Here is an 11079-nt window from a genome sequence, read left to right on the forward strand (position 1 = left end):
TTCACTTACGTTTTAACAGGTCTGACGCTACTATGCGCCCCGGCTGTATCTAGGCTAACGGCTAACATGCTAACTATTATTTTTATGTCACTAGTCACTTGAAACAAATTTAGGACGATAGGAGACAGGTTGAAATAAACCGAAATTTCCCTTTAATATATAGACACTGTGTTTGAGGCGGCTCGTCAGGCTGAGTAATCAAATTTAAATTTAATTTAAATATTCTTAATAAAGGAATGTGTTTAATTTAATGGGATTTATTTATTTTTCACTTTGATTCCGGATCAAGAATTGTAGAATGTTACTGGTGTTGGTATCGATGACTAAACCTGTGACGGTGAAACGTGTCGTACTCACTTGAAGCAGGCGTGACACCTCAGGATGTAGTTCCTCGCCTGTTTGATCAGCATCCCGTTAACAGACAGAACATGAAGTCCGATCTGAATGAGAACGTTCTGCAAACACAAGAGATCAGAGCTGAAATGATCAAGTCACTGATGAAGTGAGAATCTGTTGATGGAGACGTTAACTCTCTTCTTTGTCTGCTGTGAGGCAAACTGGACGTTTTTGGGTTTGGACAAATGAAACAAGATATCTGAAGACGTCGTGTTGAGCTTTGAGGAACTGGTCAAACATTCATCTGTAACCTGCTCATTAATACACATCATGTTTTAACCTGTCAGCTCCGACAGGAGGTTTATCAACTTAACTTTGAATCCAGAGAGTAACTGTCACATCTGAATTTTCATGATAGAGTACAAATTAAAAGAGATGAATAAAGCCTCAGTCAGACGTCTTTGCGTCTCGCCGTCTCCCGGTGACCTCACTGAAAGTTACCTGCATGGCGAAGTCAGTGGTCAGACATCCGACTTTGACGTCAGCAGGAGCCGTCCCATCAGCTGAGTCCATCTTCACCTGTTTGATGTTACTGGGAGTGATCCATCCTCCTCCGTCATCATCATCATCCTCATCTTCGTCTTCAGGCTCGTTCTCTTTGTCCGCGTCGTCTGATTGGTCCTCTGACTCCTGCGTCTGCGGTGACGTGTCCAACCTGCTCTCTGTTGTGGAGACGTCGTCCACTTTCTACACACAAACAACATCAAAGGTCACCATGACAACCAATCAACAACAAGAAGAGCTGAAGTGTCTCCGCCCGGAGTTATGAAAACATGAAACGCTGACTCCACTGTCAGAGTCGTGTTTGCGTCCAGCTGATGTTTCAGAATCTCACCAGTAAATCCAGCAGGCTGTCGTCGATGGGCGGCAGCGGCTCTCTCCAGAAGTGGAAGTTGTTGAACTCGTCACTGTCGGCCGTCACAGCAGACGCCTGTGTGTCTGTCTGTTTCTGTGTGTCTGTCTGTTTCTGTGTGTCCGTCTGTTTCTGTGTGTTTGCTGAATTCAGAGCCTCGACAGGATCCTGGAGGAACACCAACGACACAGGACAAACAGTGATGACATGAGCAGCAGTGAGCTGACAGCGTGGCGCTCTGAGTTAACTGTGTCAGTGTTTGTTTCTGTCTCCTGTCAGTCGAGCCTGGACGAGAGATGTTTTATAAAACCAGGTCTTGTGGATGAAAACATTTTTAAAAGGAGGGAAAAATATCTGTGGACACATGTAGACAGGTGTCGCTAGTAAACTAAGTCTGGACTGACTCTGAATTTACACACACACACACACACACAAACACACACACACACACACTCTCAGGCACGTGCACAGCTGATAAATGAGTTCCTAAAGTCCAGGTGGACCTGGACAGTCTCTCTCTGAGGACTCCTCACGCTCAGCCTGAGTAAGCTGCAGTGACGAACACGGAGCTCCTCTCTGGTGGTGAACTCGTAGTTTGATGCAGAGAGTTTAACAGTCGGTCCGACTCACCAGTAAATCCAGCAGGTCGCTGTCGATGGACGGCAGCGGCTCTCTCCAGAACAGGAAGCTGTTGAACTCGTCACTGTTTGACGTCTCTGTCTCTCTCTGGGTCTGTGGGATGTCCACACTGTCCACACGTTTCTGAGGGGACCAATGTTTCAGGGTTTATTACACACGCAGACACATTCTAGACTTTACTCTCCTGAGAGAAACAACGTACAGATGATCATTTAAAGCTCTGAAACACCAAGCTGACAGTCAGCCGCCGGTCAAAGCTGGGCTGTCTGTGAGCGTCTGCCACCCTCGCTGGTGTGGTGCCCCCACTGTTGGCCCTCATTGGCCTTTGCACAGTGGAGCCCATTAGACCTCCCTCTGACTGTGAGCTGAGCTCAGGTGAGGAGCAGAGCAGCGTCAGTGAGTAAAGGAGGAGCTAAAGTCCAGAGGGAGGAAGACCAAACCAACTTGTTCCATAAGGTCAGATTATTTTTCTCTTCAGCAGAAACATTTCCTGATGGTTTGTGTTATTGTTCACTGGCGCACGGTAAATATGCTCTGATTGTGTTGTTCATGTGCTAACTGGCTAACTAGCATCAAGACGCTCTTCCTGTTTCCCTTTTTCAATGATGAATACAGACGACCGCCGTCTGCTGCTGTGGAGACTTATTTCCTCTCAGCAGGAGCAGAACGCAGGCGTTGGCCGTTGGCTTGGTGTGTTCATGTGCAACGTTTTGGCCGAGACATGGCGACGAGAGGTGACGCAGCAGGGGGCTTGTCGCCGATAGTTCCCCGACGTCGGTTTGGTGTGTGTGTGCTTTAAACAGATCTGTGACCCGTGTCTTACCTTGGAGGGGAAGTGGAATCCTGCAACATTAACGGGAGTCTCTGGGTGGCGCTGTGTGCTCTGAACGTTCACCTGAAACACAAAACGTTCAAATGTTACTGAGTCAACCAACTGAATCACGCTGCATTCACAGACAGTCGGGAGAAATCAGGTGAATCAATAACATGGGACTGTGTTAGCATAGCTTAGCCTAGCTTAGCATAAATCCACTTCCACCTTCACTCTGCAGTCAGATGCCATTAATCCACCACAGAGGAAGAAGCAGCAGGTTATTCAGAGCATGGAGGACATGATGGGAGTGTCTGATGTGTTAATGTGAGGAAGGTTACAGCCTCCTCATCGCTCCACATGTCTCATGTTCTCAGCTCCTCAGTGACGGTAGCGTCTCAGGTACCTTGATCTCCGGCTCTTTCTTCAGGTGTTTGGAGCCGACGTGTTCCAGCTCCAGCTGATACGTCAGAGCCAAGACTTTGATGTCGGTGGCCGACAGACTCGGGTAGTCTCCAGTCTTCTTGGAGAACTCCGTCACTGAAACAGGAAACACAAAGAGACACTGTTAGCAGGAGCCCAACACACGTAGCATCAGAACACACCCAGTCTGATGCGTTCAGGGTCAGTTTACCCAGTCTGATGCGTTCAGGGTCAGTTTACCCAGTCTGATGCGTTCAGGGTCAGTTTACACAGTCTGATGCATTCAGGGTCAGTTTACACAGTCTGATGCGTTCAGGGTCAGTTTACCCAGTCTGATGTGTTCAGGGTCAGTTTACCCAGTGTGATGTGTTCAGGGTCAGTTTATCCAGTCTGATGCATTCAGGGTCAGTTTACCCAGTCTGATGTGTTCAGGATGTGGTTCTTTGAAGTTGAGCTGGTACGGCAGGAAGGCCAGACTCCTCCTGGTTGGTTTGTCTCTGATCTCGTCCACCACATCTCTCAGTGTGTAGATGTTCCTGCCGATCTCCTGAAACACAAATCACAACAACTAACTGTAAAATAATCCCAAATCACTTTCATCATCAGGAGCGAACCTTCACAGGTGAACAGATACGACAACCCTGATTCCAGAAAAGTCTGGACGCTGCGTTAAACGTAATTTAAAACAAAATGCAATTATTTATAAATATTTATTAACCTTAATGTTACTGAGTTCAGTCCAGAGATGTTTAATGTGTGAAACTTTGGGGTTTTTTTGTGTAATAAAAAATACAACTGTAACGTGTATAAGCTGCACATAAACTCATAGAATGTATAAATGATGCTAATATATGTTTGTCAGCTGAGGGCCTTGAACGTCACAGCCGTTAGTTTCTCTCCGGTCTCTGACGGAAACCACCGACAGTCACGCGCTCACTGACGGATCGTTACTTTTGTAAAAAGATTACTTTTCGGTTCAAACATGAATTAATGAACACATGAATAAAGTCTGACCTGTAGAGGAGCTTTCTTTAAAAACGCTCCTGCGTCTGCAACAACATGCTCTACCAGGGAAGGCGCCATCTTGGATCTATGACCAGCATCAGGACCGACCAATCAGAGTGACGAAACAGGCACGAGACAGAGATGTGATGCGTTCATGAACTCCTGACTTTAAACACCTGTAAAGATATATATATATTTTATTATTTTCATAGTTTATTTTGTGGTTTAAATATCGGAATGATTTGCCAATAATTTGTTTTTGATTGATGTTTGTTGTTTAGAGTCATATTTGTATTTTATTTATAGTTTAATGAGTTTATGTTTTTACGTTCTGTTCATCAATAAAGTAAATTATTTTATTTTGGTTTTATTTTTTCTTGATTGTGAATATTGTTTTAGTTCTATTTATTTCTGACATGTATCTTTGCTCTACACTCCCACACCAACATGTCTGTAAAATAACAGCAGACTCATGTTATATTATTCTCAACATGTGGAGTTTATAACCATGTTTTTTTCCCCCCATTATTCGTAATTTATTCCCTGTCATTGATTTTTTTAGAAGCGCTGTTGTCACTGTTTTGTTGAATTACAGAAATTAATTTTGTAAATTAAGTGTAATATTTAGGCACATATTTTAGTGTAAATTTTGTGTGACGCTAAGATGTTTAAATTTATATTAAGTTATATAAACATCTTCATTTCATCTTTTATATTTGAACAAAGAATTGCAAAACATGTTTTTGTCATTACAATTAATATTTAAGCTGTAGAAATATGAGTTGTCAATAAGCAGCTGTTGATTTAAAGTATTTTCAGCTTTTTAAAAATTTTTTAGATTAATTTAAAAGAAAAGGAAAAATACGCGCGACACATGCAAACATACATGTTAAAAAAGTTGTAACTATAAACATGATGAAACAACATAAATTAAATTAAACAAATAAATTATTAAGTACACAAACATAGGCTATACAAACACATATAACATAGCAGTAATAACATATATTTTTATATAAATAGAAAAGGCCCACCGTCTTCATATTTTCACGGGAATCATCGCTTTGATATAATATTTCCATTTCTTCCAGGGGATCTTGAACGCAGCGTCACGCCTCATCACGGTCACGTGACATTTTGTTGACGGTAGAGGACGAAGGGAAGATGGCGGCCCGCTGGAGCAGTGAGAATGTGGTGGTGGAGTTTCGGGATGCCCAGGTATGTGCGCCCGAAAGCTCCGGTGGGATTAAAGGGACGGACAGGTGAACAGGTGGAGGGGAGTTTAAGGACGTCAGGAAAAGTGAAACACAGTCAAAGTTCACAGCGCCACACTTTATTTTACTTTGACTCATTAATGTTTGATCTGCAGCAGTTAATCGATCATATGTTCATATTCAGATGATCGGAAGGAGTTAAAAACATGTTCCGGTCACAGCTTCGTCCTGAAAGTCAGAGCAGCAGGTCAGAGAGAAGTTATTGATCATAGAGGAGATACATAATCAATAGATCAGAGATGATTCATTATTAAATAGAAGTTACTTTAAGATCTTTAATGTGGTGAAGTTTAGTGGAGAAATGTGACCAAGTCCAGTTTGAGGTTCTTTACTGGAGTTGTTTTTTCTTTACTTCAGCTCCACCACATTAATCTGAAGCTTCAGTTTCCCGACAGATTCAAACACATCACGAGTTCATGAATAAATTAAACCATCAGTCCATTAAAGTTTACATTTGGTTAATATAAATATATCTGTGTGGTTTAAACTGTTTTCAGTGTTCACTTCAATTGTATTTATATAAAGTCCAATTTCATCAATCACCTTAAAACTTTATGAAAACCTAAATATTTAAAGATTAAAGATAACCTCTTCTGGAAACTCAACTTGATGTATAAAACCTAAAACTAACCCTTTCTGAAAACACCAACAACAAACATAAACAAAATATATAACAACTAAACTTAATATATTTTTATATTATATTTTATATTTAACAACATGCACCTCCCTCTGCTCTCAGACCGTCACAGCAGAGAAGATTAAATTCCCCAAAAAACTTTAACGTGGATAAAAAGTATGAACTTTATGAAGAGCAGCTGAGGACAGGTTCCTCCTCCAGGACAGACAGATGGACAGATGGACAGATGGACAGGAGATGTCGTGTCCACAGAACAGATCAACATGATAAAATCACAGTAAAGATCAGGGCTGTCAAACTCGTGTTAGTTCAGGGGCCACAAACAGCCCAGTTTGATCTAAAGGGGCCAGACCAGTAAAACCATTTCATAATAACCTGTAAATAACAAATCCTTCAAATGTTTCTTTTATTTAGTGGAAAGATTCTGAGAACGTTCATCCATCTACAAAACTAATGATCAACAGCTGCGATATCCTCAGAAAAGTCTGTGCACATTCAGTCAGTCGACTCCTCACTGTCGTCACGTTTTCATGATTCCCCACAAAAGCTGAAGCTGTTAAAGAAGTAGATTAAATCATCTGCTGCCTTATGAACCATTTACAGTCTGACATGTTGTCAGTGCCTCAGCAAATACAGATTCTTTGTACTGAAGCTGCTGATAAACAATATTTTTTAATATCTTTAAATCTGACCACAGGAAGTATCGTTGTTTTATCAGAGAGCTGTGCTCTGGTCGAGGTGAGACGCCTACGAGGCAGCATTTTACATCAAGTATCTACTCAAAAAAAAAAAAAAATGAATAAATGTTGTCGTATAAATCAAAGAATGAAGAGTGTGATGGGGCAGAACATTTATTTACACATCATGTGGACGTCCTGTCTCTGCTGCTGCTCTGTTTTATCATCACTGTGGAAAGTTTATTCATTTTACCTGTTTAAATTCAGGCCAGTATGGTGCGTTCAGGGAAAACGAGTCAGACTGATGATTTACATCGTTCTACAAACAGTCAGCTGATCAGAGAAAAATGTCTGAGGTCATTTTAGAAACACAGTTTATTTTCACACTTTAGATTGTTTCAGACTCTCTTCTTCAGTTACACTGTACATGTTTATTAAAGTATTTTAAAATATGTTTGTGATTTTTTCTGGTGTCTTTTTCCTCATTGTATTTCCTCTGAAAGTTTCTAATTGTTGTTCACCAAACAAGAGAGATTGCTCTAAAGTGAAAACCTGATTCTGATCTAAGAACCACGTTGAAAAGATCCAAGTGTTTATAAAACAAACAAATATCCTCAAAATCATTATTATGTTTTTCAAACTCCTAAATATTTTTAATTTTTGTATCAATCAGATTTGATTTTACTCGACAGACTCAAAAGGAAAGAAAAGAAAGTAATGAGCAGTTTTCAGATCAGCTGTTTTCTTTTTCTTCTTCTGTGTTTTCAGGCCACCGCCATGTCAGTGGACTGCCTGGGCTCACACGCCGTACTGTCCGGGTAAGTACCTGAACATACCACAGTTCTTCACTGACTGAGCGTTAGTTTTCACCTGCTGAGGATGAACACCTGCTCTGTGGAGGAGACTCTTCTCAGCGTCACTTCCTGTTTTAAATATTGTCCAGGCGGCGTTTCCTGTACATGGTGAACCTCGAGGCTCCGTCTGAGCCGCCGCGCAAAATTGGGCGACAGAGTAAATGGGACGTGGGGACGGTCCAGTGGAACCCTCACAGGTCAGAGTCCCACGTCTTCGCCGCCTCGGTGAGTTCTGCTCCTAAAATACACACACACACACACACACACACACACAATAAACTCAGTTGAAATACTTTGTGTGTGTTTCTGAGTGTGTGTGTGTGTGTGTGTGTGTGTGTGTGTGTGTGTGTGTGTTTTCAGAGTAACCAGCGTGTGGATCTGTACTCGTGGCGTGACGGCTGTGGAGAAGTTCACACCTCTCTGCAGGGACACACCCGGGTCATCAGGTAACAGAATCAAACGCACCTCTGCAGGTTAACAGGCAGTCTGGACTCTGTGGTGTGTTCACTGACTCTGTGGTGTGTTCACTGACTGTGATGTGTTCACTGACTGTGATGTGTTCACTGACTCTGTGGTGTGTTCACTGACTCTGATGTGTTCACTGACTCTGTGGTGTGTTCACTGACTGTGATGTGTTCACTGACTCTGTGGTGTGTTCACTGACTCTGTGGTGTGTTCACTGAGTCTGATGTGTTCACTGACTCTGATGTGTTCACTGACTGTGGTGTGTTCACTGACTCTGATGTGTTCACTGACTCTGTGTTGTGTTCACTGACTCTGTGTTGTGTTCACTGACTGTGTTATGTTCACTGACTCTGTGATGTGTTCACTGACTGGTGTGTTCACTGACTCTGATGTGTTCACTGACTGTGTTGTGTTCACTGACTCTGTGTTGTGTTCACTGACTCTGATGTTTTCACTGACTGTGTTGTGTTCACTGACTCTGTGTTGTGTTCACTGACTCTGTGTTGTGTTCACTGACTGTGTTATGTTCACTGACTCTGTGATGTGTTCACTGACTGGTGTGTTCACTGACTCTGATGTGTTCACTGACTGTGTTGTGTTCACTGACTCTGTGATGTGTTCACTGACTCTGTGATGTGTTCACTGACTCTGTGTTGTGTTCACTGACTGGTGTGTTCACTGACTGTGGTGTGTTCACTGACTCTGGTGTGTTCACTGACTGTGTTGTGTTCACTGACTCTGTGATGTGTTCACTGACTGGTGTGTTCACTGACTCAGTGATGTGTTCACTGCCTCTCTGTAACCCTCAGCGATCTGGACTGGTCCTGGTTTGAACCAGAGTTCCTGGTCACCAGCTCAGTGGACACCTACATCTACATCTGGGACACCAGGTCAGAGCAGATTATTGATTCATGACATGTAATGAATATTCAATAAATATTTGACCTGTTTGGAGCTGATCACAGATCAGATAAATAATGTATCTTATGACAGTTATATTGATCTGAAACTCGCTGAGCTCTGATGTCGTCTTGCTAGGAAAAATAAAGAAGCTGCAGAGAGCTCTCAAGTTACAATTTGGGTTTAGATTTTTTTTACTTTTTATCTTATTTTAGTTTTAAAATAACTTTTCTGTTCTAGTTAAGTTTTAGTTTTCAGAGTGTTTGCCAGTTTTAGTTTAGTTTTTCAGAAAGGGTTAGTTTTAATTTTATACATTTATTTAGTTTTCAAAAAGGTTACGTTTTTAAATATATTAAGTTTAGTTAGTTTTTAGATATTTAGTTATTTTAGAACAGTTTAGTTTTAGTTTTTCAGGAGGGTTAGTTCTTGTTTTCTCTTTGTTTAGTGTCACAAACGTTTATCGAAATTTAGTCTTCTTTTTACAGTCCTGATATTTTATAGCTAAAAATCCAACACTGAAATTAATTTATGTTCATTTCTAATTTATGTTTTATTAGTTTTAACCTTAATGACTCAGCAGCAGCTGTTTGTTGTTCAGTTTTCAGTCGCTCTGTTTGACTCCACAGAGACACTCGGAAACCGACGGTGGTGCTGTCAGCTGTCGGTGAGTATTTAAAGGGACAGACCGTCTTTTAGTTTTATTCCAGTGAAATGTTTTACGTGTCGTCCGTCTGTTTTTCTTCTGTCTCCGTCCACACACTGACGGATGATGTGAAAATTAAAGACTGAAACATTAAGTCAGCAGTGTTTTCTGAATGTTCACACCTGTTCTTCCTCTCTGAGCTGACACCCTTCTCTTCATCCCGTCTTCTCCATCTCTCTCGTCTCCAGCCGGAGCGTCTCAGGTGAAGTGGAACAGGAAGAACCAGTACCTGCTGGCGTCCAGTCACGACGGAGACGTTCGGATCTGGGATAAAAGAGTGAGCAGCCACAGTGTGAAGCTGCAGTCAGCTGTTTGTGACGTCACATCAGTGGTGTCAGTGTTTGTGTGATTCTCTCTGAACAGAAGCCGAACACGGCGGCGGAGTACGTGGCGGCTCACCTGTCGAAGATCCACGGCCTCGACTGGCATCCAGACAACGAGTTCATCCTCGCCACGTCGAGCCAGGACAACTCAGTGAGGGTGAGGAACACAAACGCACCGTTGTTTCTACAGGCAGGTGATTAAACCTGGAGGGAGAGACCCAAACAGGAAACGCTGGATGACCAAAGGAAACAGGTCCAAATGTTGAGCCCTGACACCTTGTCATGTTACGGTACACCGTGGCTTTAACATGAAGGATATCTGTGAGGTCATGGCTGAAGATAAAGACAACAACTTGAAATCATCTCTGGTCTCTGGTGTCAGTGTGTAACTTGTGTATTTTCTCTCTTGTTGTTTGTGTGTGTAGTTTTGGGATTACCGACAGCCCAGGAAGTACCTGAACATCCTGTCCTGTCAGGTGCCGGTGTGGAAGGCCAGGTACACGGTGAGAATCACACATCGACCTTCATCACACATTTATAGTTACAGCGACACACTGAACCATCACTCAGCTGTGTCACTGTATCAGTGCTCACACTGTCCTGTCTCTGTCTCCTGTCTCTGTCTCTTGTCTCCCGTCTCTCAACTCCTGTCTCCTGTCGCTTGTCTCCTGTCTCTTGTTTCTTGCCTCTTGTCTCCCGTCTCTCAACTCCTGTCTCCTGTCGCTTGTCTCCTGTCTCTGTCCCTGTCTCCTGTCTCTTGTTTCTTGCCTCTTGTCTCCCGTCTCTCGACTCCCGTCTCCTGTCTCTTGTCTCCCGTCTCTCGACTCCTGTCTCCTGTCTCTTGTTTCTTGTCTCTTGTCTCCTGTCTCTTGTTTCTTGTCTCTTGTCTCCCGTCTCTCAACTCCTGTCTCTGTCTCTGTCCCTGTCTCCTGTCTCTTGTTTCTTGTCTCTTGTCTCCTGTCTCTCGACTCCTGTCTCCCGTCGCTTGTCTCCTGTCTCCTGTCTCTGTCACCTGTCTCTTGTTTCTTGTCTCTTGTTTCTTGTCTCCCATCTCTCAACTCCTGTCTCCTGTCTTTGTCCCTGTCTCCTGTCTCTTGTTTCTTGTCTCTTGTCTCC

The 11079-nt window shown here is 42.7% G+C and overlaps 2 protein-coding genes across 2 annotated transcripts in view; one reads left to right on the forward strand and one right to left on the reverse strand.

Annotated features, from left to right (window-relative positions):
• Positions 1-4239, reverse strand: part of nob1 (NIN1 (RPN12) binding protein 1 homolog) — a 6556-nt gene extending 2317 nt beyond the window's left edge. Inside the window, exons 1-8 of the mRNA XM_050041268.1 lie at positions 4137-4239; positions 3537-3669; positions 3106-3239; positions 2712-2783; positions 1880-2011; positions 1232-1417; positions 838-1083; positions 358-455 (exon numbers count right to left, since the gene is read on the reverse strand). Of these exons, the coding sequence (XP_049897225.1) occupies positions 358-455; positions 838-1083; positions 1232-1417; positions 1880-2011; positions 2712-2783; positions 3106-3239; positions 3537-3669; positions 4137-4205 (1070 nt within the window). The 5' untranslated portion in view covers positions 4206-4239. The remainder of the gene's footprint in view (positions 1-357; positions 456-837; positions 1084-1231; positions 1418-1879; positions 2012-2711; positions 2784-3105; positions 3240-3536; positions 3670-4136) is intronic.
• A 1033-nt stretch (positions 4240-5272) lies between these two features.
• wdr59 (WD repeat domain 59) overlaps positions 5273-11079 on the forward strand; it is a 23926-nt gene continuing 18119 nt past the window's right edge. Inside the window, exons 1-9 of the mRNA XM_050054747.1 lie at positions 5273-5345; positions 7487-7536; positions 7662-7797; positions 7933-8018; positions 8847-8927; positions 9564-9601; positions 9829-9917; positions 10004-10120; positions 10389-10970. Coding sequence (XP_049910704.1) covers positions 5292-5345; positions 7487-7536; positions 7662-7797; positions 7933-8018; positions 8847-8927; positions 9564-9601; positions 9829-9917; positions 10004-10120; positions 10389-10970 — 1233 coding nt within the window. The 5' untranslated portion in view covers positions 5273-5291. The remainder of the gene's footprint in view (positions 5346-7486; positions 7537-7661; positions 7798-7932; positions 8019-8846; positions 8928-9563; positions 9602-9828; positions 9918-10003; positions 10121-10388; positions 10971-11079) is intronic.

The sequence above is a fragment of the Epinephelus moara genome, chromosome 1, assembly GCF_006386435.1.
Source record: "Epinephelus moara isolate mb chromosome 1, YSFRI_EMoa_1.0, whole genome shotgun sequence".
Classification (NCBI taxonomy): domain Eukaryota; kingdom Metazoa; phylum Chordata; class Actinopteri; order Perciformes; family Serranidae; genus Epinephelus; species Epinephelus moara.